Here is a 26,668-nt window from a genome sequence, read left to right as displayed (position 1 = left end):
CTATGTCTTTCAGCTTGTCTTAAATTTATTAAATAGAGTTAATCACTAGCTTTTTTTAAAATATATGTATGCACACTGCATGGTCATGTCTTGTCACTATGTCTTTCAGCTTGCCTTAAATTTATTAAATAGAGTTAGCTTTTTTTAAATATACGTATGCACACTGCATGGTCATGTACACAGTTCTTTGTGCTTTAACCATTTAATCCCTAAAATCATACATCTGTCTCCTTGATTTGTTGCTCTTTATCAAGTTTGACGGTAAAAGTTACATTGGGAGTGACTGAGGAAAAAATTGAAGAATCGACATCGTCTTCATTGCTGGTTGATGGTGAGTGATACTTCAGTAATGACAATATCAGGGGATCCTTGGGTATTCTAGGATCGGTAAGTCTTATTCCAGCAATAGATACATCAATCGGCATCTGTTTGTCATCTACAAACAACGAACAGTAACAAATATTCAATAGCAAGACATACAATTTACCATCTGTAAAATAATAATGCACTTTTGATGAGTGAACATTCTCCAGCAGGGTCCTTATTGACCGGGATAGCTACAGTAATGTATTCTAACAGTTTCACACACACGTAAGTGGTTACCTGAATAACAGCTGGGAATAGTTCATACTTAGCTCTCATGTCGACTGCCTTCAAGCTCTGTCTGGCACTTGGGCTGTTGTACTGTAACCTGCAAAAAATACATTTACAGTGAAGCCTATTAAATACATGGACACTAGAAAATAAAGGACACCTGCACAATCTGGACACCTGCTAATGGTCAAAAAGTACCCACTACATAAACTGAGCTGGAAAAACATTATTGACTGGTCCTGAGGTATGAAAATAAGTTTAAAAAAAAAAAATCTGTCAAATCACACAATGTCTAGTCCAAAATCTTGTACCACAAATGACAATTTTTTGGCAGGGTTTGGTGAATCAACATGTCAAGCAATTTGGCAAATATAGCAGTTAACATCAAATTTGCAAATGAGACTAAATAATACAAAATTTTTATTTACAGAATATACATTCACTCAAAACATAGCTGCACATACAAACATGTACATATGCTTACAATATCCTCTGCAGTCCATGTAGCAGCATGCACAGAAGAGTGCTGGACATTTTGTGTCTCCTAAGAGATGCCAATTTGTCCAGTTGTGGTGCTGACAGGCAGTCACTACCCCTACAAGTATCCTGTAAACTGGATGTGTAGTGCATTCCTTGAGATGATAACCTGTTAACAAGTGTTGTAGTGGTGGGGGTAGGTGAGTTCAAGTACACATGTGATACACAGTACGTACAAATGTACAGATGTGCGTAAGTACTCACATACATAGTATTATACACAACACCATGGAACACTATTATAGAATGCACACTACAATATGTGTGTGCACTTACACTACACACAATACACACACGCACGCACGCACACGCACACACACCTGGTACAGAAGTGACAATACTGCAGTTGTGATAAATGTGACAAAGAGATGATGTAGAAGACATAAGTTTGTACCAGTGCATTAAGGAAATTTAACCTGTTATAGAGAAAAACACGTAGTGATAAAATAAGATACAGAGTATGTTTATACACACACAACTAGCAGTTTACGAACTACGTAAGCAGGTCAACATGTTAACATCAACTCAACCATGTTATGGAACTAATAGAACATCCCATAGAGCAACTAATATAACCATTAGTAAGGATGCTTTAAAAATTGAGCAAACGCAGTATGTTTGGGACCTACCTATGTACCAGACAAGGCACTATAATGAGATGGAAGTACACCTTAGTTACATGCTAGGGGTGGGGGTTAGTACAAGGTACACTAGGAAGTTCTAACAAAAATGTTTTTACTAAACTGACAGATGTCTTTACCAGACAGATGTTTATAACATTGTGGGGTGAGCTTGAGCGAATGATATAATTGTGTGTGGTACATGTGTGATTTTTGACTGGAATATTAAATGTGTTTTGGTATTTTGTAGGTGGTAAATCAGTGATCAAATTTGTGGAAATTGTGCCAAGAGGAACAATTTGCTATATAGCACCAGCTGGCACTTCAGTTTAACTGTTGTCAGCGTCAACATTAATGTATACAATCAATTGCAAGCATGATGCAATTTCAGTTGTATCAGAGTTTGCAAGTTTGTGTTGTTGATTACATGCTAAACAATTGGGTAATGTCTTAGTTTTAAATGTCAGCTAATGTATTTAAATGATTTGTATAAATGTCTATAATTAATTATGTTGCAGTTAAGTGATAACATTATAACATAGGAACACAAAAATAATATTAATAACGATGCAAGCATATATAATTATATATATATAGCTATTAAATAAAGGAAATCTAGCTATTCTCAAAATTAATGATGTGATGAATGTTATAGCTGGTTGTAGATTCTTCATACTATTGGGGTGGTAGGGTGACGGTATTGATTCTTCAATAGTAGTTAATCACATCATTGCAAACAACAAACTAAGTAAACTACTGTGCCCTGTTGTACCCCTTCCTCTACTTTTTGTGTAGAAGCTGAATTAGTTCACATGAAATATTTTCATCCCCATCCCACCCCCCCCCCCCCAAAGCATACATACATTGTTTAGGATATTGTCACTGTAAAGCTATACCAATCACTGTGTCTCTACCAGTCTATTTCAGTCCACGTAAGCCAAATATAAAAAATATCATGTGAATAGAAATAACCAATGAAATTTCACACCAGGTGGACGGCTGATTTCGTTGGCTACTTTGAAGCATGTGACTTTTACACTTTGTTTCCCTAGTCAATCAACCAAAAACAGATTGTACGGAGATCATATCATCACCTGACATGCCAATTTTTCATTATTTATATCAGGATTTACAATTTTGCATGTCATGTTATGATTCCCTTTATGACAGAAATTTTTATTGTAACAATTCCTGCTAGCTTGCATTTATGTAATTCATATACTGAAACAATGGTGCCAGGTGTGTATAATTTACACAACAAAAATATAATACCCCAAAACTTGACAGCCAGTAATTACTAGTAAGTAAAGTAACTTGTTTTTGGCTATCCATTTATACATAGGGAATAAAATACACAGAACCAAGAGTTCGTAATATATATACTGAGGAGAGTATCCTACTCTCATATACCCCTGTATCGTGAAGTTATGACGTAGCGACAAGATGTTGTGGTTTCTGACGTACGAGCAGCCGTAAAAGTACAAGTATCGTTAGCACCATTTCACACTCGCGACGCTCAGAATAGCCATATTCGCGAATGGCCTAGCAAGAAACACCTACTAAGCGGTCTTAACCCATGAAGGAACAATTGTAGTTTGGTGAGAAACGCTTAGAGCTGGAGATGATTTAGTTGCTAGCGACGTTGTTAGGCACGCACTCAATCGATACCATGTTCAACTAATGACATCATTATTTATACAAAGAAAAACAGGCGAACTCAGAAGTGTTACGTCATAACTTCACGATACGCCCTTCTACAGGGGTATATGAGAGTAGGATACTCTCCTTAGTATATATATTATGAACTCTTGACAGAACTAATCCACTTATTTAAATTGTTTGAGGCATGGTGCAAAACTTACGGACAATTTCTGTTTTATTCTTACTGTAAGTGATAGACAATACCTGAAGCCATTGATTACTATCTATGAGTCAACACCTTGCGTTGCAAGCAAAAAAAGGTATACAAAGGAAGACAGATCCATGATACATGCATTGGGTATTGCATCACACTTTCAAAAAGCATGTGTCAGCAATATGTAACGGAAGAATGCAGTCTGGATATCTTGACAGCACCCAACCAATGTATTGGTAACACTGAGATCTTTAGTGTGAAAACTTTTATGCTTCAATAATACATATTTCACGTATGATAAACCATCAGTAGTCGAGTTATGGCGTCAATATTATAGTCATAGCACTAGACTTGAAAGGTTAGGTTAAAAATGGTTTAAATTGAAAGTTCATGAACATACCTGTGCCAAATACAGCAATGTAGTGGTTAGATTTCTGGGAGGCCTAAATCAACAACCACACCACTACACCACCACAAATGCTAGATCATATTCACTTAGAATATGACACCTAGCTACCACCAGAAGTCCCTCCCCACAAACCACAAACCTATTTTCTTCATTAATAACTTCAAAGTTGACACTCCTTTGTAGACAGTCACTGTCCACATTATCATGTTTCTGTAATGCTGACACTGTCAGTGGTTGAGGCACATCTGATGAAGGCTATACAGAACACATCCAATCATTCATCTGTCATACATATGTACTTGTAGATGTTTACCTTGTGGAACACTGAAGGCCTCCCCAAGTGTGGCATGTTAGGCTTCTCAAACACTTTAGACTTCTATAAAAGAGTAAATGTACAGTTAGTCTATTTGTTACACGCACACATACACACACACACACACGTACTCATATGCACACGCATTTACATGTGTGTGTATGTGTATGTGTGACTGTAAATCTTAATGTACAGTGAAACTTTTGGGACCAAAACTCGGGCTGCTATAATGAGGTGGTCTTATTAATGAGGTCATTAAGCACACTATGCTAGAAACCTACTTGAAATGTTCACTACACTTTATTAAAGAGGTGACTGCTACACTGCATGAGGTTTCACTGGTAGTGTACTACTCAAGGACAGTGTTATTCATGACCAAGCACAGCTGCACAATCAGGCGAAACTGATGCTTGTCGGTGATGGGACTACATCATCATGATGTAATTGTACGTGTGGCACTTACAGTATATAATATTTGCCATATAAAGGGGGAAAACACATTTTCCCATTTCAATCAATACTTGATGCAAGTAGAGACCCTCAACATAGTATGTTGGGGTTAGTATACCTACTGTACATTGTATGCCTCAGAAACTTGCCACTATGCTGGACTGGGCAAAGTGAGTAGCAGCTGTTTCCAGAATAGAATGCCCATCATAATTTTTAACTGACTCTCTCTCCAACTACCTTACAAGCTCAATTGACTTGTGCACACGTGTTAATTATAAGGAGGCTATCACAATTAAGGCAAAAAAAAAATCAAAAGAGGGAGAAAAAATAGCAGAGGATGGTTTCGATCCATCGACCTCTGGGTTATGGGCCCAGCACGCTCCCACTGCGCCACTCTGCTGTAGCAATAATGGCAGCAATAATTCTTGCATACATAGACAATACAATGAAGAGTTCCTTGCATACCGTATGTGCATAAAAAGATGCATGGATCCAATTCACCAATTTATGTACCAACCTACAGTACATATTTGGTTTACAACCACAGTACTACGACAAGTACAGTAATTGACATCACTGAAGTCCCAAGATGAGTAAATCAGTACTACACATACCTTTATGAATTCCTCAGCAAAATTCAGGGAATATATTAATGGAATTACAGTACAACGTTATTACGTTAGTGTTGTCTGTTTGACCAGACGTTTTGAGTGATTTCAAACACCAGAACATTTGCCATTCTCAGCCAATATTTGTTCACGCTTAGTGCACAATATATTACTATTACACACCACAAGCAAAGAACTAGTGTGTAAAATGAGAGCCTGACATTTCCAACAACACTGTCCACTCAAACTATAAACGACCTACTGTAAAATCATGACCCAAGTTCTTAAAGGATGAATTGCCAACCTTGGTCTATATACAGCACTATCATGGTAACGTTACTATGCCCAAAATCAAAGAAACTTATTACCATGCACCACACTTATTTACTTTGATTTCAAGGATCATACACATGTGCATATAGGATCAATTGTATGTTGGCAGCAACAAAATGTAAAGTTCACAGACAGTCAAACAAACGAACTTAAAATTTGAACTCATAATTTGATAGCAATATATCATAAAGTATGGCAGAATTGCATAGTAACTAGGGATTTCCTCCCCCTTTCAAAAAAAAAAAAGACTGCCTACCAAACACTAACCTTCTCTGCTTTACAGAAGAGTTTTAGTGTATCTAGCATCAAATCCAGAACAGATATTGAATTAAACATACCAAAACCCAAGTTATGTCTGTCTGCTACAATCGCATGGATACACAATGTGAAGCACACAACTAGCATTTCGTGCCAGAAAAAATAAACTCACTTGTGACACGTGCCATTTGGGGTTCCAAAGAGTGTCTGTCCCCCTCTATACTTTGCCTTTTACTCATCATCTTTTTCATGCAAGGAAACCATACAAAGGAATTGTTTACATTTTCCTTAAAAGAGCGTGCTTAAATACCACAAATATGACACTTGAAGCTTGTAGGAGAGAAGATAGCGAGTAGCTACAGGTACAACAATTGGTTTGCTACTGAAAACAGAGTACGACAACCACACCCTTTAATCCACTCAAGATCTTGCAGTAGCGAGAGTGAGACACTCTAATAAAGCAATCAACAGCCATGTACAATTAGAACAAGTATATATACAATATATAGCTCTAACTATGTTATAACAAAAAGTAAACAAACTAGTAATCAATGTTTAAAATAAAGTGGGGATCCAAGCGATAATATAAGATATGATGGCATTACAACATACCTTTGTGGGAAAAACCCTATGTTGTTTCAATGCCAAAGTAGGGATTTTCCCACATAGCTATGTTGTAATGTCATCATTCATAATCACTTGGATCCTTATTTTAATATAGTTACAACATAATATGGCACATGAAAACTGACAGGCAATTTACTAACCTCTGCTAATAGTAGAACATTTCTCAAGCAAGTCTGAACAACTGTATTGAACTGCTACAAGTGCATACAAAATACAACATATGAACAAGACATATGAAATGGTTACATAGAATTCACAAAAACAAAGTCCACAAGGGATACATGATGTATATGATAAGGTGGAGGATACAAGGAACAGTACTGCTGTATGTAATGGTACAGAGGCAAGATCAAAAAAACAAAACAAACCTTCAGCTGGTGTGCTAGCATGGTCGTGCCTACCCATAGGAGGCTGTACCATGTCCCAAAGAATTGATAAAGCTAGCAACACTACACAACTTGTCCAGATCTCCACAAAGGTGTGGACATTCAAACAGTTTTATTCTGTCAGTGCCAGAAATAACAGTCGGCCATCGGCCATTTTCTGAGCAAAATCACATTTTGGCCGACTATTTGGAGGCTTGTTCGGTCAAACGTCCGACAAGCAGCAAGACAGTTGGTAAAAGCTCACAAATGAAAAATCAAGCAAGCTATAACAGATGTCACATCAAGCTGATAGCGTATCTCACAGCTGCTCAACGTCCCAGTGATGATGGGGGGCCCATACAGTCTCGCATGGCCAGACCGCTTTTTCTCGGAACGACGCTTATCAAGCATTATAAGCGCCTGCTCGAAAAAGGATGTTACCACGTGACCACAGATTACAGGAGACTTGTTCTAATATTTTGGTGCACTATTATTATTATTACTATCAATTTTATCTAAAGAAAGGGTACACTAAAGGCTTATAGCCTGTACAAGGTGGTCCCCAATACACATACATAGTACAAAAAGCAATACAGAAACATTGACTAAAGAAATTGACTATCTACAAGCAAACAAAAACAACAAACGAGCAAACAAAAACAACTACAGTGGAAAAAGCGGTCACCTTTGGGCCAGAAATATTTGGCCTTTATAGAGAGGTGGCTGCCTAACTCAATATCCTCTATAAAGCAGCCATAGGCCACAAACCAAGGCTTGGCCTTTATATGAAGATTCCTGGGATTATAGCTATCCTCACACATGCCTACATTTCAATCCATTACTTACATAGCTAAAAGGCATAAACAAAGTAGCAGAAAGGATGACCAACAAGAGCCAGAAGATACTGTATGGAGACATTATCACTAGGCTGCCTTGCTACAAAGCCAGTGACGGAAAAACTGTAGTTTAACTTTTATTTTAGACTAGAAAGACAGTTAGCCGGTAACTGCACAATTGTAAATTCAGGATATATGGTAAAGGAAACTAATAATCATACTTGTTGTGATATATTGAACTTGAAGGCTGCTGAGAGTAAGAGTTACCTTACAAATCAACATATTGTGAGGTGAAATTTATATAGAATCACGCGAAGAGACAAAGCCTTGGAGTAGTTATAAGCTTACCTATACAGAACACAACTGTGATTATAAACTGTTATACTAGTTTACTCACCATCATGGCTGTTGCTGGCCGCTTTGTGAGAGGCTTTTTGTATAATGAAGTGCTATTTGGGACTTCAAAAGCTGGCTGTTATACATGTTATAGAGGGAGGTGACCGCCCAACTCAGGTGGCCGTTAAGAGAGGTTTTACTGTATACAAAAAGTGATACTAAGTGAGAGACATCAGTTAAACAAGTAACATCGGAGCCATGATCTAAATAAGCGTGATGGTAAGGACAAAATTTCATATGGGATTGAGTTCCAAACAAATGGTGTGTTCACGTAGAAGGAATATCTGAATGCATTGATGGAAGAAGATCGAGTCTGCAAAGTCAGTGGACGAGATTGTGTAGAGTTAGTGTTAAGATTAAAGTGGTGACAGGAATTGATTGGAGTTTGTTTATGCATAATGGAGTGCACCACAATGACACTCTGGTATTGTCGTCGCGATGCCAGTGTAGGCCACTTCAGTGCACACATTGATGGATTTAAACTTAAGTTGTTTTGTGAAGACTTCGGAACATTGGAAGCATTTAGACTATGTACATTTGAGGATATTCAGACTATTGAGTGAAGGTATTTAAAGCGACTTGTGTCTAGTTTTTGGCAGGATCCAGTTGAGCCACATTGGCCAGGAGTAATGCCCCCTTCGTTACTGACATCAGGGATATACCGAGCGATTAATCTTGAAGTAAAACAGTGGAAACCAGCAATATCAGACGATAAATCACATCATAATCATATCTCATGGCCCAGGGTAAGCTGGCTCAACATGGATAATGTAAGGGATGGTAGCGGTTGTTGCTGTAGCCGAATCATTGTTATGTGGTGGTTAGTACGTTTAATCTATGTACTGGAGTACGCTTCTTCTAAAGATGAGGTGTGGCTATTACCAAAGCTGTGGCGTTTAACCTGATAGATATTCGTAGCTCACGTGCTTTATCTTAGTCATCATGCTGTAAGGTAGCTAGTCATAGAATAAGTTAGTTAATGCACACATTTTTGATTAACAAATTTAATAGGAGCCTATATGAAAATGGGCTCCTAAAATGTATGTGGTGGAGTTAGAAGTGTTTCTAGGTGTTCCATATGCTGGTGACCTATGAAAGATTGCTTGTGGTGTCCAATAGTATAATATCCTGTGATGCTGTCCTCAGAAGCACATCAGCTACATACCACTTGCTGTTCCCAGGAGACAAGATGGCCAATCAAATCTGGAAACAGCCTACCAAATTTAATCTTGCTAGGACATTTGACCAGTCAATGACGAATTCTTATTTCTGGCACTGTTCTGTATTCTTACTAGTAGCAGGAGCACATGCGCATATGTACTCCTGGTAGTCATGAAATGAGATGGATGTTTGTGTTGATGTCTAATTGTGTCCAAAGTATCCCATGGCTAGCTGTAAAAAAGCTTGCAGCCTTAAATTAGCTGGGATTAAAAAGTTGTAAAATCAAAGCCGAGTAATGCATGATGCTAATAATAACAATGACATTGCACAGCTTGACTGTTATGGCATGGATAACATTTTTTTGCCATTTGTTAGCCTGGCTATGGAGCATAACACTCAATACAATGTTCTAAAACTTCCATGGTTACCCCCTCCCCCACCTGTACTTTGGTGCAGTGGCACAGTATCCTTAGGAGTTTTCAGTTTAGAGGTCTCTGGTTTGAACCCATGTTGACTTACAGTATTTTCAAGCTTTTGTGTATATTCTTTTATTCAGAGTGACTGTTCTATTAGAGTATCTTGACTGTGCTTGATGTTTGTTTTGTAAAAATCGAACTTACACTGTATTTCTGTTCCAACTGTCTAGTGACTATTTATCACAAAGACTGAAACTATGGCTGCCTACTCCTTTGTTACTATAGACAACAGAGAAGCAATAAAATGAAATTCAAGAAATGTGTGAAAACAGCTAGTTTCTGCTCAGCCAGTTACATATACAAAATGAAGAAAATAAGACAAACTTAAAACGTATATCTTGGGAGAAGACTACACAGTACTAATTCAGCTCAAGCAAAAAGAAATACAGTGTATCCGGGCATGACTGAGTATGGATGTACCGTATAGCGGGAAAATTTCGAAAGGTTAAATTTTCAGAAAAGAGTGCTTGATTGGAAATTTGAAAAAATATTTTTGAAACAATGCCTCTTTACTGCGCCGCATCGTAGATAATTAATTCACGGAAAAAGCTAATAGTGGTTGCGTTGATCACATACATAGCTGCTTTGATTGTTCAGTATAGCTAGATAAATGCCCAATCTGGCTTTGATAGAATCTCGTCTAGCTACCCTAGGGTCTTCCTTCATAGGTTGAACCATGTTGTTTGGCGGACTTCCTTCGCCTCAGTGGCCTGCGGATCGAGCCATAGCTAAGTACATGGCGTTTTTCAGCCCATATAGATTTTTGCTGATAATTATAGTATTTCCTAGTAATTTCTGGTCTCTCGAGCTCTTATAGGCTTCAAGACTCATGGTGTCATTCGTGCTCGCTCATATGCACGCGCATGGTAGCTATAGCTATATGGCTAGCTACTTGTGTGTGGCCCAGTGCCTAGCTATAATACATTAGGCCTATAACTAGCTGATATTAGCAGAAGCTATGCATGCGTGCACTCGCAAAAATCAATTTATATACCTAGCTATACTTTTTTGATTGTCACTTCAAAGCCGGCCAGATGTACTAGCTAGCTATTTTCAAAAACACATTGTTATTTTCGAATTTTTCGAAAATTTAACCTTTCGAAAATTTCTCGCTATACGGTATGACAACATGTTTTTGGTTCCTATACATTTGTCAGTTGCATGCTTGCACCAGCATTCTTTAGCAGAATAACATACTACTATGTGTCTTGATATAACAAATGTCAATGCATAGCTTAAGTGTACAAAACAATTAGGTCATGAGATTTATGTGGAGACTATAAACTGTATGCTCTCTGTATAAGCCCTCTCTATTAGATCTCATCTTTTAATCAAACATGTAAGTTGTTGGGCTACCATTGATGAATATATACAGGTGTATAGGGACCAGCCGTATATGGAGTGTCATTAAACATTACTGGTTATTGTCAGCGTAATGGACATACAGACCAGCCTTATTAGGAAGCATAGTCATTCGTATATACCATCTTCTCAACACAGTAGCTGTCTATTTACATTAAAGGTCCACTGACATGGAAAATTCACTTGCCATGTTGTTTGTATCATGCAATGCACAAAAACACCTTTCTAATAATTCATTTATGTTGTTATACCAAAATATTAAGCCACAAAGTCTAGTTACGTCACATCGTGATGTAAGACAAAAAACCGGAAGTACTGTTATTACACACTATATAATGGAAGGTAGATTAACAGTAATGTGCAGTTTAATGTGCAAGCTCTCATTTTCAACTTGGAAAACAATAGCGGAGTTGTTCTGTAGTCTCAGCCTGTAGTGCTTTGCACTATCGAAGCTCACACTTCATTATGCTTGAAATAAGATTAGTTCGGTTTGTTTACAAAGCTGGGTTAGCAGGACCATGAAACAAACAATGGTATCTATGCTACCCTATCCTGAGTCGCTTCTCCGCTGGTAGGGATAATATCTCACGTATATCTTGCCAGTGGCTGCAGTGGTGCCATCGCAATTGTTTTTCCTCGCATTTCTGTACCTCCATCTGCTGTATTTGACCCTTAAATGTATTCAGAACATCAATATTAACTTTGATGTGCTTCGACCACTGTACTGTTGATTTACAGTTCCTTTAACAGGTGTTCTCAAGTGTTCTTCACCACAAAACCAGCATAAATTCACTAACTATCGCCTGTAGGCTTGAAACTAGCTGCAGTACAAGTTCTTACAGTGAAGTTGTTATGGTAGATATGATGTAAAACTAAATCGAATCTAGCCTTGAATCTAGCCTCGAATCTAGCTGTACGTGGACCTGTCGCTTTATGCATAGATACTATACTAATAACACGGGATTGGAAGTTCCATTTGAGTACTCAATATGACATGTACATTTCAAATAAGCATTCCTCGTAGTTTTGCGGATTTGCCTTTCAGTTGGTGAAGGGCTACAGAAGTTATTTAGATACCAACTTCGCTAAGGGTAGTGAAGAACCAAAGTAAGTGTATAGGATGATATATGAGCAAGTATTTCTATACAATTCAGCTCAAATTGTCTTATAGCACAACGTAAATTGGGCAACACCAGCCAACACCACGAAACTGTATTGTGTATACTTTACCGAGTCTTTGAAGACGTACAGTGAAAACTAATGGAATTGTATTTAAGTAGAGACAATTCCAAAGGGCTTGTGCCACGAGTTGGTACAGTTCAACATTTTTTCCAGAAGTTTTTTAGTGCTAACCAAGCAAGAAGTCACATAGTTTGTGTACCTGTTTCGGGTATTTCTAAGTGTCATCCAGACAATTGCTGAAATTATGGTGAAGCTAAGTGATTTGAGTATGATAAATGTACATACACTGTACAATCATACTTACTGTACAAGCACAAACACACACATACATACATACATACACAAACATGCACATACACACACACATACATAGATATAATATGTACACACAGACATACACAACATACTATACCTCATTGGTGGTAGAATGAGCAAACAGGATGGCAATGTTGGGTACAAACTGAAGCACAAATACACTCAACTCAGTAACATTTAACTTCTGAAGGTCACACAACCACTGAACCACAAGTATGCCATCTGAATACTGTAAAAGAATATTATATTAACACTAACACTATCCAAGAAACACATATTTTCAACAGACATAAATTTGTGGATTTGTAAAATGTTCATTATTAGGAGTTACTTTACGCTCTATGTACATATTTAATCAAGTGATAGGTTAACATACAGTTCCAGAATCCAGTTGTTCATTCAAGCACTGCACTACGGTGTTAGGGACATGATCATTTTGTAACAAGGATGTCTTCACACTACCAGTACATTGGCTGGCCTGGAATAAATATGTATAAGAAAACCTGTTACACGAGTAACACTATCTGTTGCAAAGCAACAAATTAATCAACTATTTATATGTTAATAATTGTTGTATACCCATTATTTAAAAACCTCCTCAAGATCTTAAGCACATATCCCTAAGAAATACACTATGCTGGTAGCCATCTATATATACAGTTTCCAGTCATTAAATATTCACAGATGCATTGGAAATTCCCAACATCTACAGAAAGAGACATTTCAATACGGCAACATTTTACAGTGTGGAAATTTAATACAAACTCCATACAGCCTTCATTTCTTACATGCACACTTGCATAGGTTATTAGTTAGCTACTTCATAATGAACTCATTACAATGAATTATCCATTATTGTGTTAAAACTTGTACAAGAACTACACAAATAAATAAATTGATATATCGACTTATGATATATAATACAAATAAATGTGTGCAGTGATGAAGTAGCTAAGGTACTTGGGTTTTTTTTCCTGGGCTAGATGGAGCACCCTTGCCTACCACCCCCAGCACAAAAGGCATGTGTGCTGGACACAACTGATACAACAATAATGGGGACAATTAAAAGTCCCTAGGGCCACTTATAAGGCCCAGTTCCGGGGAAGCATCAGATGATCTGTAAGAGATGGAACGGCTTCCCCGGATGCACATAGTTGCAGATCTTAAAAGAGAAAAAGACAACAAGCAATGAAGCCACACAAGAGTGCTACTGTAGGTCATGGTGTTACGTTTGGAAAGCAATTTAGCTAAACGGCGGTAAAAAGTGACTGCTTCCTTGCACATACTCCCAGTTGTTGAAAAAACTAAAGGAGTGAAGATGCCAACCCCACCTCATGGACACGGTCACCATACTTCTTCTTCTTCTGTTGCTCATGACATCTATATACAGATAGAATAAAAGCATTGCGGTAGCTCTGTGCATTTGGATGAAACACCCTTATGTCAAAAAAGGCACTTTTCCGCTGCCCCTAAAATCTACGAGCATGAATATCAGCTCTGGCATCATATTGTCGGTTGGCAGACTAAGGAGTAATCACTTCTCCACTGAGAGATTGAAGAGATGGCCCGATGGCAACGTCATTACAAACCTTAGACAGTAACTCAGCTGTGATATCACGCAAATCATTATGAGGTACTTGGTATTGGTACTTGAATGTAATGTATTGCTCATGTGGGTACGGAAAGACATGCATGGCATACATGTATTACAACACAAATGTACTGTAGCTCTAAACCTACGCATTTCACAATATGCAACACACCATACAAATCTACCTCATATTGTCTCAATATCTCTTTGATGCCTGCCATTCAAAGCATCCTAACAATATTAATAACTAGCGATACTGCTGATTATGTACAACTTAATGGCACATATCCGTTTAAATGTTTCGTCCTCGGGTTGATTTCGGCGCGGAATATCGGGTTGAAAATAAGCATCTAATTCGAGCGATCCAGGTCAATATAATTCTTTACGCGCGGTGTTTAGATTTTTTAAACAATGCACGCTTCTTTCTCGTTTCCTTAAAGATAGTGTCCGGAGGTATACTAATACTATCTACGCTTTTTGGGTCCGGTCTTCTGCTCGAGAATCTGAGAGTGTGAGTTGGATACGCGAAGCTGTGTCTTTACTACTTATATTACTGTAGTGGTCTTGTTGTAGTCTACCGATTATCTCGTGGCACTGGTGGTTAGCAGGTATGGTCGAGGGTATGCAAATTATTATGGTCCTGGACTTTTAGTTGTCTCCGAGGTAGTCTCGCCCCAGATCGCGAAGTCTGCAGCCTTTTCAGCTGCTCAAGCTATAACCGTAGATTTATGAACCCCATAATCTGTAAGTAGTTTACGTCTAGGATTAATTTGGCCACTCCAAATAAATTTCCCGTATACCGCCCGCATCTGGTTCCATTATTCCGTATTCTTCCGGCTATTCTTGAATACTGACAGGCTTAGTAAAAGCCATCTTGAAACAGTGTCAGCAGTGCTATCAAGTTGGCACAAACTTCACGTTTGTGTTATTTTTGCAACTTGAAAAGGAAGGAACATGTTTTTGTGCAGCTTTTTATAGCTGTGCCAGGCAGATAATGGCTTGAAAAGCTGCCAATCTCTTAATGAAATAATGGAAATGGACCGCCCACCCGCATGCAAATATGCCTGAGGTCAGGACAGGAAACAGGAAATTTATTTGGAGAGGCCTTATACCCTGTGGATTATACACAATCCATGGAAAGAGCTAACCGCTCGGAACATTGAGTGCGGTATTAAATGGTAGTCATTAGTCTGGCGCTGCCCTCCCTTCTCACAAAAAGTGTGAAATGTACAGATCCCGTACCAGTTTAGAGGAATTCAATTAGACACTGTACATAACTATGCACTGCGATTCGGGGTACAGCATTCTCTGCAAATTTTACAACATCTCCAGAACTGGGCAGTTCGCATCACCAAATCACTTTATAAGGCCAGGCAAAGTTGGTATAGTTTTTCATCACCCGCCCGCATCACCTGTATCAAACGATATATAAAATCTGGTTCAACAGCACTAGTTCACAAATATACGCACGTGGTTTTGTGTTCATTAATTATAGAACTCAAAAAAAGTAGTTATACCTGTTTACAATAAACTCTAATTAGTTCACATCATCCATGATGCAATTTTCATTCATTATCTTCGTGGCCCGCGATACTCCCCAGCTAAACATGCTTTCTTCCAGGCTGAGCCACTCTTTAATCTTCCTTCTGGCAACAACTGTTGCCTTTCTCATTGGGCGGGCACTGGTTGCGGAAGGCATTAAATCATCCACACCATGTACCACTTTCTTCAATCTCCTCATTGTCATCTTCAGTAGGTGCATTAGTAACTGCTTCATTTTCCTTATTACTCTCTGTGCTTCCGTTCACTAACATCATCATTTCCCTAGCTCACTTGGACACTCAATAGGGTACAGCAAATTCAGTGGTCTGTGAAAATAACTGTGTGGTGAAACAAACACTTTAGCTGATCTGACTTTTTGATCTCTCCCCACAAACAGTTCTACTATTTCGCCCACCTTCCATTGGACACGAGGTAAATTGTCCTTCATCAGCACTACATCTCCTACTCGGGGACTTGCATTTATTTGGTGACATGACTTCTGTATCCTTTCTCTCAAGCTCAAAAAGTAGTCATTCTTCCATATACTCTGACCTCGTTTCCAGGTTTCCAACAATTGCTGTGCAGTAGTCGGCTTCTCCACTTCGACATTCAGATCAGAATCAGTATCCTCAACAAAAAATATCAGGTATAATATTCTGTGAGTGTAGTGATAGGAAATGTGAAGGAGTAAGCACTGTGCTAGAGTTTATGTCATCATCAACATAGACCAAAGGCCATGTGTTCACTACTGCTAGAACAGTTGTCAATTGTTTCTCCGTCAAGCATTGATTTCTTAGTGTCTTTCTGAGGGCCCTCTTCATTATTCCCACCAACCTCTCATAAAATCCTCCCTTCCCCATCCAAGGTGCTAATTCGACAATAAACTTCCATTGGATCCTCTATCTAACTGAAAAATCACTAACATCACCACTCATCAACACAGAGCTCCAAGCCTTGTTAAGGGTTGCTTTAGCTACCTTAAACTGTTGAGCATTATCATGACATGGTACTCCTCGCTGTGCCATAAATCTACACAAACACAAGATGAACTCTTCTGCTCAACAAGTTCAAGATGAATTGCTCGGACGGCAAGACAAATAAATAAACCTTCTTAGAAACAACTGCTCTGATATCTGTACAAACTGTTTAGTGTAAAGCGGTCCAAAACAATCAACACTTGTGAACTCAAATGGACATGACCTCGCGACACGTTCTCATGGTAGACGTGGCATTTCGGGCATGGCAAAGGGACCTCCTTCTGCTCTTTTACAAGTCAGACAGCTCTTCAATATCTGTTTTGTTAGGGCGCATCCAGTATTCGTTTCGTGTCGTGTTTGTGCCAAAGTTTGTGAAACACCGGAGTGTAGGATACTCTACCAACTTGGTGAAATACTCCTTCTTAGGTAAGATCTTGGGACTCCTTGCTCCCTGTGTTAGTTCAGCGTTTGTGAATCTTCCATAACACCTAATTGTACCACTACTGAATCTGCAAGTTACTTTTCTTTCCTTTTATGAGGTTTCAATGGTTTCAGAGTAATGTTTCTGTTGGATGTAGAGTTCCCACAGCAGTTTTGCTTTCTGTATCTCGTCAGTGTTTAGAGGTCCAGTCATTGGACCCTTCTTCCTCAGTTTGTTGATAAATCATAACACCCAAGCTGTGACCCTCAATAGCTTGTATAAAGACGAATACCTTCTTTCGTCAATATCTGAGAGGTCTGGCCGCTTCACTTGCTCCTCTGAGGGATCCTCCCCAGACATGAGTTTAGCTTCGTACAGAACCTTAGTACCTTTAACCTCACTTTCTGATATCCTTTTTGTACTTTCATCAATTATCAACTTCGAGTGCGGTCATTGTTCAACGGGTTTCGTCAACCACAGTAGTCCACTCCACCATATAGAGGAAGACAATTCTTCAGGAGACTTTCATCTGGTGGCCATGTCAGCTGGATTATTCTCTGATGAAACATGAGAAAAGGATACTGCTTCTAGTGACTTAATTTCCTTTATTCTGTTAGCAACAAATACTGATAGAGGTTTAGATGTCTCTAACCAATACAACATACACTCAGAATCAGTAAATAGGTGGCATGATATCTGTTGATGAAGCTCCTCTGCACAAACTTCAGGGCTCTCATACCAATAAGTGCACCTAACAGCTCAAGTCAAGGGATAGTTGTTCCTTGTGGTGCCAAGCGGGTTTTAGAGAAAACTAAATCTGCTTTACAGGTATCACCAAATGACTGGTATAAATAAACGGTAGTGGTATATGCCACTCCCAAAGCATCACAAAAACACACCAGATGGTATTTAATCAAATCAGGTTTCTCACAGATGCCAATGTACGGGTATCTTGGTAGACAGTTGCTTACTGATGGCCTCCCATTCTTCCAAACATTTGTCATTAACCTTCTTATCCCAGCTATACTTAGTAACCCATAACTTCTTCATAAGCAATTTAGCCTTAAAATAGTGGGTGTGAAATACCCTAAAGGATCAAAAATAGAAGAAACACGTTGTAGAATATCTCTCTTAGTTGCTTGGATTCAGTATTCTAACTCACAGGAATAGACAGTGTATCATTAAGCAGATTCCAATTGACTCCCAGTACTTTCTGGTTTGGTTTAGTTACCTGGTCTGACTGTGGGATGAATTCAATGAATTCCTTTGAGTTAGATGCCCACTCTTGCAGATTCAATGAGGCAGATTCAAATAGATCTTTGGCTCCTGCATACAGTGATTTGCCCTTGTCAATTGTGTCAACCCCGCTAATCAAATTGTCAACGTAGATGTCTCCTTTGCAATTGGATTATTACTACTCTGCAAGTGGTAAGTGATTATCACTCCCAATAAAAAAGGGCTCGATATAACCCCAAATGGTACTCAACAGAATCTATATATCTGCAAGTTGTTTTCTTAGTTGGTGTTTGTTAGATCCTTAAGCCAAGGGAACTGGGTGACATCTTGATCGTAAACCTGAAGTCCTATATTCAGGAAAGCCTTCTCAATATCTGCTATTGTACATTCTAAATCTAAGCAACAATCTATACAAATTCGGGAGCATCACAGGGCCTCTGTAAAAACAGTCATTCAAGCTTTGCTCACCCTTTCTGACCTTAGCTGAAGCATCATATACTATGCGTATTTTGGTGGTACTCTTGGATGGGGTGATCACCAGATGGTGGGGTATGTAGTGTTTAATTGGGCCTTGCTCGTTACTCTTTCAATTACTCCTCTACTGAGCTGCCATGATTTGGTCATACTGTTCAAGAAGTGCAGGAGATTTCAACAATTTCTGCAACATTGATGTAAGGTGGTCAACTGATAGTTTTGGGGTAGATCTGGTAACTTCTCTCTCCGTGACCACATAACCAAGTATCTACCATCCATAAACACAACAGTTTTGTTAAAATGGTCTATGGCTTGATCTTCATCTGATGCAGTGGGTGACTGTTATTCCCAAGTTCCAAAACTGTTCCAAGTTGGGTTCTGTGAATAGTGTAGCGTCAACACTGGTAAGCATGTGGGTAGTCGATTTAATACCTATGGGTGGTATTTCCACGGTACTAACCATCAAAGCAGGTCTGTATGATAACGTCCACCTAAATCTGGGCTGGAACAAACACAAGCCTGATGTCACTACTAATAACAAATGGTGCTGATATCAATCGGAAGAATGGGTGAGTTAGTGTAATTGAAAAATGCAATTTGTATGGCTTTTTATCCACAGGACTCAAGACTCAAGATCAATCTTCCTAGATAGTAACAAGTCAAAATAATAATCGTTACCAATTAGCATCTCAAGTGGGCAGGACTCTGGTATTATTAGAAGTACATCAACTACTTTGCTCTCCAACCCCTCTGATTTGAGGAAGACGGTGTCATCTTGACCCAATGGTGTTCTACTGTAGTTATCCTCCTGTTATATTAGGGACAACACTGACTTGTAAAGTCATCGGATTGCCATCCTTCAACATGAGTTGTAATTTACTAGGTCTATATTGTAGATACTTCGGTCTTTTAGTGCCGAATTGAATGTGTCCACAGCAAGCTTTTCGGTATGTTAAAGTGTAAGTTAAGATTCCTGGCTAGTTTTTCAGTAGCATATGTCCTCTGGCTTCCTGAGTCTAATATCATACAGTCTGACATTGACGTACTACCTGACAAGCTCCTCACCACAGATGTAGCTGTCTACATTTGGACTTGGCTACCTGATATCACCATCATCTCTTCAACATCAACTACATTACTGATATTCCCAGATTCTGGGGTTGCATTTAAATTTCTCATCATTACTAGGAAATAATTTAAGACAGTGGTGACTAGATTTGTCACAATGAGCACAGGGTCGATCTCTCTGATAGTCTTTCAACATGTGTCCTTTCTGCAGACATTTAAAACAAGAACCTTTCAATTTTTCTTTTCTGGCCTGCAACCGTTTCCTGTCAGGAGACCCTCAGCAGTTGATTTAGGGTAAAAGTCCTTACTTCCTTCTTGTTGAAATTGTTTGCTATTGCTTGGTCTGATTGGAGCTTGTGGAAGGTGTGATTTACCACCAGTCATTTCTAACATTGTGATGTGCTTTCCTAACAGTTGGTGTAGCTTGGGCACTGTCCACTCTGCATTGTCAGCCTTTAACATGTGTAGCTGATATAAAACCTCCTGAGGTAGTTTCTCAGATATTAAGACTACAAAATATCTATGATTAACATTCTCACCAATTGCTTCAACGCTACGTAAATGACGTTTGATATTATCATGACATTGTCTCAGGCTTGCTGCTTGGTTGGTAGCAGCGGGAAGGTGGGAGAGACTGTGGTAATGGGTGTCCACTATCAGCTGGGGGTTCCCAAACCTCTGCTTCAACACATCAACCACTACACTATAATTGGAACTGGATAGTTGATAACCAGAAATGGCATTTAGGCAGTGCTCCTGATAAGAATTCTGAAGTGCCAGGACAAAATGTCCTGACAAATCCAAACTTGTCCGGACATATTTATACTTTGCATGGACATAAGTGACCTATAACACTGCCTGTAGTAGGCATTCTCTGATGTAAGGCATTCTCTGATGTAAGGCACTCTGACTGTACGCATTCTTTTGTTGTGCTGAGGATAGACATTCTTTTATATGCTGAGCCTATTACAGGTGATTTTGGTACAGCAGAGAGGGATTGGCATTGGTACATTTGTGGTCACTCTCTTGGGTGGCTTGAATGTTTAATCTCCTAGCAACCAAGAGACAGCTATTATTAGTAAAGTAAACAGTAAACCAAATATGTACACCCTGGGATTTTTGGGCTCCTTTGATAGGACATTATGTCCTGCCAAATATAATTATGGTCAGACATCGGCTGTCCAACGGTTATCAGAGCACTGTTTAGGGCATCTCCTTTCAACTTTGATGTCAAATAATTCATTTTGTCAACAGTAGAATAACTTATTTTGTCAAATGATGCCTCAAAACTGGTCTCAAAACTGTCACCATTTCAGGACATCCCCTTCAAATGGAGTTATGTCTAGTTAAGGTGGCCTAATGGGGCCATGTGTAGGGTGTGACCGAATATTAGTTATTATTTAGTGGAGTTCCTTGCAATTGTGTAGTCTGACTATTTCTACCTTGTGCTTCTAAATTCTTGCGTGTTCTCTTGAGTTCCTTTTTCATTCCCTTTAACTCTGATATCCTTGAGAGCACAGTATCAATTAATTCGGCATCTTCATCTAACACTTGTTGAAACTGTTCCGCACCTTCTGTGTCGTTGACTTGTTCAAAGGCATCAGTTAATTTCTCATTTGCCGCTTCTAGTTTTGAAGGTCTCCAATTCAAATAAACAGTATCCTACCAAAATTTCTATATAGCAGCCGGAGCTCATGGACTGTGGTCCAAATTTCCCAGCATGCATACTGAAAGTGGTAATGCCCTGGCTTAGCTCCACTCCAGTTAGCCAGCTAATTTAGTGTCCATCCCCTCCTTTTTCTGCCAATGAGCATGCTCTCATCTGCCAGCCTACCAAAACATTTTAAATAAATTCGTATTCCAGAGATGGGTTCGTCCAAACCTCTTGAACCCCACTGGCTATGGGCCTGATCAGGGGTGGATTCAGGGTTTGGCAAGGGGGATGCACCAGGGTAGTAGGTATATGGAGCTGGGGGCTGCAGCTAAAGCTGTTTGTATGCTTCAGAACTAAAACTTTTGATGTAGAGTAAATCATACTACTTTCTAAGTGGACTACATTGATCAAGTGTTGTATAGAGATAAGTATCAGAAATGAGTAGTTCTAACTTCAGCTACTGTAGTTATAGCTATAATTATTATGGACCACATACACAAGACCTTATGCATTTCATTTGCAAAACATTCTTAGCAGGATATGTGTGCCCATGCATGGAATGGTACTGTATAGATACTAGATTTTTCATACTCCGCAACTATGGAGGATTCTTAATAGTGTTATATGTGGTGACTGTTCTATTAGAGTATTTGACTGACTGCTCTATTAGAGTATGTCGATCTTGTATAATTATTTTGAAGAGGGAGGGGGAATATGCCTCCCATGGCTCCCCTTGGATCTGCCACTACTGATGATGTATATATAGTGTGTACGTAGAACATGTCTAAATTTTATAAGTGAACCAAAATGCAGTGCATGTGCTTATGAGTACAAAAATACATTAGTATGTATCCGCACAAAAACAGCCAAGCTATGAAAAAATAGTGCGGCTTTTTATAAAGCCTGGTTGAAAAAATTGTGAAATCAAAGGTAGCGGCCAAGAAATGGCTGCAATGATACTGATGCTAATAAATTTTACACAGCCATTATTAAAATTTATTAGCATTAACATCATTGCAGCCATTTCTTGGCCGCCACCTTTGATTTCACAACCTTTTTCAACCAAGCTTTTTTAAAAGGCCGCAACATTTTTTCACAGCTTGGCTGTTTTTGCGTGGATTTCACTACTTTTTGTATTTTATAAGGTCCCAAAACCAGCCTATGGCTGACTTTGGGGGTTTTTTTTTACTCGCATTTCTTCTTTTCTATGTAGATACAATGATGATTATTGAAGAAAGACTTATAAATGTATTGCATTGCATGATTTACTTCAATATTTGGTAATATTATTGTAATACTCTAATAGAGTGCACATTTTTGAGGACTTCTAGTAGAACATACATAGAATGCTCTAGAACGATATTGGTAGATCTATGAAATTACAAACGTTTATTTATAAGCAGAGATTTAAGCTAGAATTTTCATTACTATAAAACAGAAAATAAGTGAGGTGATTAGCCAAAATAGCAGTGGTTCAGTGGTTAAGGATTTGGGTGTTACCCTGGTTTGAACTCTGGTAAGTTGTTTTTTTTCCGACATTTTAATGCACCTTTTTACCCCACGGTGACTGCTCTATTAGAGTTTCTCTATCCAACAATTTGGTATAACTTTGCAACTGTAGCTCTATTGCTATTCAAACTATCAAAAGGTACTGCTATGATAATCAGCCTATGTACACACCAATTTTCAAGTTATTCCCATGCCCGGTTTACCCTGTAGCCGTGACAGAAGTTTAATTTTTTTTAAAGTGAATAAACACTCATAACTCAATCAGATTCACAGCAAACTTGGTATGTGAATCATATGTGAATCCACCTTTATATACTCGTCATTTGTGCCAAAGATCAAGACAATCGAGTTACATGTTTGCAATTTTTGCAGTGTGCAAAAATAAATTGAAGCCCCCGTAGCCCCCTTACAACATAAGAAGAAATTAAAACAAAATTAATTTTTGAATGCCCATATCTCGCAAAAAGCTGTTGCGAATTTAATCAAATTTGCTGTGTGGTCTATCCTACCTGGTGGACAGCTATAGTGCAAAAATTGTATGCTTTGGAGAAGGGGCCATGAAGCTATGCACTCATGAAAAAGCTATTTTCTTTCTTCTTGTCAATATACTCATGTTGTGGCATGCCAGCTTTCTTGGCTGCACGACATACTTGATATAAGCACTTTGCTTGCACTTGGTGACTGTCTTATTAAGAGAGTATCAACTTTTGTGCCGAAAGGCATGCCTCAATGGGACATGCACTTAATCAAAAATCTGACAAGAATATTTACAAAACTGGGCTGGTGACTGATGGCATACCATATTTGGTGAATTTAAGAATACTCACTAAAACACATGCACTATCATTGGTGCTGCTAGCTATAAATTACTACATTTGCAAACACAGCCAACTAAAAACTGTAGAGGTGAACAACTAATTTTTACATATGCAGATAACTGTATAAGGGCTCTATATAACATAACAATCAGCATCGTTCTCTGTCAACTATAACGCAAATATTGGAACACTACTATGAAAGTAGGAAAGCAACTAAAACATATTTAAATTTTTAAATGTGAATATAGATTAGGATGAAGAAGTTAGGCAAGAGTTCATTGTCAACTCCCACAAAATTTTCATTATATATTACTCTTCTTCTCAAGTGATCTGTAATTCCTGCAATTGTACATTTTCATAATAATGCTAAATATAGTTTATATGTCAGTATTTCAGTTCAACAAAATGCTTATTAATAATAGCCAGATCTTTTTCCACTTCTATACATCTAAGATTTGAGTGTGGCCAAAAACCTACTAAAAATTGATAACCTCTATGAAAGAACAGTGACTCAAATACTCTAATAGAACGACCAAATACACATGGTAACAGCTTTCAGACAAGAACAAAGATCTATTTGATATAATCAGCTAAATTAAATTCTAAATCATTATTTCTACTACATGAGATATTATACATGCAGCTATATAGTAAAGTGTTTACTACTCAAATTATTAATGTAGAACTCGCTAGTTCCGGCTGTGGTAGCTGAACTATGCAAAAACATCTTTTGCTTAATCTGCCAGATTATTATAACAATTAATTGTGCGACTGGATGCATGTATAACTATCAATTACTGAAATGTGAAAATAGCCATTCCTCTTCAGGTTCCACCTTATACAGCATTACAAACAAAGAACAGTACAAGAAGTGCGTCTGATGCTTTGCCACAGTAGTGGAGAAAGAAATAGGACACAAAGGAGAGGTAAGTACATGACGTGTGCATTGTAACTGCTGTGATGGACCAAAGCAATGTCGAAAAGTGAAAAAATCAGGCACACAGTAGAGTTATGCTTGGCTGGGGGGGGGGCATCAGTTAGTCAGGCAGTCAGTCAGTTGGTAGAAAATAAAATAATTTTTAAAGTTTTATGAAAAAACCTGTTGGGAGGGTTTTAGGGTCAACATGGGCTTAGTTTTGTTTAACCAATAGTGCCAAGCTATTATAATGGATTTGGGTGATATTTTTGGGCAAGAAAGCATAACCCCCTATGATATCTACTAATGGTACTACCATATTGTATGATATGTACCTTGCAAATTTGTATGATAAGTATACTTCTGTCTTGTTATTGTTGAGTATACCATCTCAGTGAGTTTTCTGACTCATCTATGTATTAATCACATGCATGTTGAAGTGATTGCTCTATTAGGGTGGTATAGTTAAACATTCTCTGCAAAGTAGTGAAATTAGAAGTAACTTGGATGGATGGATACATATAAATCTTTAAGTACAGATACAACAATATTATTATTATATACTTATGTTATATTTTTGGTACAACATTGTAGAATGGATGCAACTGACACATCTATTAGTACTGGTTATCCTGACTTCACTAAAGATGATCTAGTGTCTCAAGATGACCCCTACCCTCAATTCCATCACTGGTTTAAACAAGCTGTAGAATGTGATGCTATCCCTATACCAAATAGTATGGCACTGGCTACTTGCACAGCTTCAGCTATTCCCTCAGTGAGGATGGTATTGATGACTGAGATGGGACCAAATGGTTTAGTGTTTTGTACTGATCAATACAGCAGAAAGGGCAGAGAACTGGAAGAGAACCCTAATGCTTCTGTGGTATTTTACTGGAAACCATTAGACAGGCAAATTCGTGTTGAGGGCAAAATCAGGAAGCTATCAGATGAGGAGTCTACAAGATATTTCAAGACTGAGTCCCGTCCTTTACAGGTTTTAGTAGCTAGTGTTGAAAGGCAAAGTGTTGTCATAGAGAACAAAACTGTTTTGAAGCAAGAATATGAGAAAACACAACAGAAATATGCTGATGAGAGTGTTCCCATTCCTAAGCCACCAAACTGGATGGGTTATGTCATTGAACCATCCTGTTTTGAGTTCCTGCAGGCACACACTAACTGTTTGCAAGACAGAATTGTTTTTGTTCGACAAAGTGACTCAACATGGACTGTTCAACGACTAACACCTTGACTGTTAGTAGAGAAAGAGTTTATGATTGTAGCTACAATACTTGTGTTCTTATTCATATTATGTTAGCTCTGTTTTTTGGCTTATAGATTTTCTGTTGTTCAACCACTAATTATATTGTAATCAGCTAGTGAGTTAAGTGTATCACTTAAATAGTTACACTGGTGCATGAGTGATTTGTATCATTTCACTTAAATCACATGTACATGCACTTTTAACTGATGTTTTAGGTTAGTACTAGCTGCACTATATAACCAGCTACCAGAAACATCCTCAGATTTAGTCACAGCTGCAAGCAGTCTAACACTAAAATATTTTTTTAACTCACTGGTTCTGACTGCATGTGAAAAAGTAAGCTATCTTTGGGTTAGTACCTGAATTTGCTATGTATGCAGTACACTTAAACATTAGTACTTGGAGTCCTGAGTCCCTCTGAAGTTGCATGCATTGCATCATATACCACATCGATGATGATATTGAATATACCACACCGATGATGATCTTGAATATACCACA

At 38.3% G+C, this 26,668-nt stretch overlaps 3 protein-coding genes and 1 non-coding gene across 5 annotated transcripts; 1 reads left to right on the top strand and 3 right to left on the bottom strand.

The window, feature by feature from the left end:
- Positions 1 to 28: 28 nt before the first annotated feature.
- On the bottom strand, positions 29 to 14,705 carry LOC136240640 (hyccin-like). The gene is made up of 11 exons (XM_066031658.1): positions 14,474 to 14,705; positions 13,074 to 13,175; positions 12,795 to 12,926; positions 6,745 to 6,798; positions 4,329 to 4,391; positions 4,155 to 4,270; positions 1,452 to 1,547; positions 1,079 to 1,240; positions 604 to 691; positions 488 to 557; positions 29 to 436 (listed from the first exon to the last, which is right to left on the bottom strand). Exons 1-11 carry the CDS (start codon positions 14,507 to 14,509, stop codon positions 216 to 218), a joined length of 1,140 nt encoding a protein of 379 aa, XP_065887730.1. The 5' UTR covers positions 14,510 to 14,705; the 3' UTR covers positions 29 to 215.
- Trnam-cau (transfer RNA methionine (anticodon CAU)) lies at positions 5,107 to 5,178 on the bottom strand. Its single transcript has one exon. It is a non-coding gene; the product is annotated as a tRNA-Met (tRNA).
- Positions 14,705 to 26,286, top strand: LOC136240641 (pyridoxine/pyridoxamine 5'-phosphate oxidase-like). Of its 2 annotated transcripts, XM_066031659.1 has the most exons (3): positions 14,705 to 14,799; positions 14,848 to 14,896; positions 25,498 to 26,286. In XM_066031659.1, exon 3 carries the CDS (start codon positions 25,499 to 25,501, stop codon positions 26,153 to 26,155), a length of 657 nt encoding a protein of 218 aa, XP_065887731.1. In that variant the 5' UTR covers positions 14,705 to 14,799; positions 14,848 to 14,896; position 25,498; the 3' UTR covers positions 26,156 to 26,286. The 2 variants fall into 2 exon arrangements, with proteins under 2 accessions (XP_065887731.1, XP_065887732.1); XM_066031660.1 differs by lacking the exon at positions 14,848 to 14,896 and having other exon boundaries at positions 14,713 to 14,799.
- On the bottom strand, positions 17,754 to 20,952 carry LOC136239837 (uncharacterized). The gene is made up of 3 exons (XM_066030588.1): positions 20,833 to 20,952; positions 20,315 to 20,774; positions 17,754 to 17,875 (listed from the first exon to the last, which is right to left on the bottom strand). Exons 1-3 carry the CDS (start codon positions 20,950 to 20,952, stop codon positions 17,754 to 17,756), a joined length of 702 nt encoding a protein of 233 aa, XP_065886660.1.
- Positions 26,287 to 26,668: the final 382 nt, after the last annotated feature.

This window comes from Dysidea avara, chromosome 12 (genome assembly GCF_963678975.1).
Source record: "Dysidea avara chromosome 12, odDysAvar1.4, whole genome shotgun sequence".
NCBI lineage: Eukaryota > Metazoa > Porifera > Demospongiae > Dictyoceratida > Dysideidae > Dysidea > Dysidea avara.
This window is presented reverse-complemented; position numbering and strand designations above follow the sequence as displayed.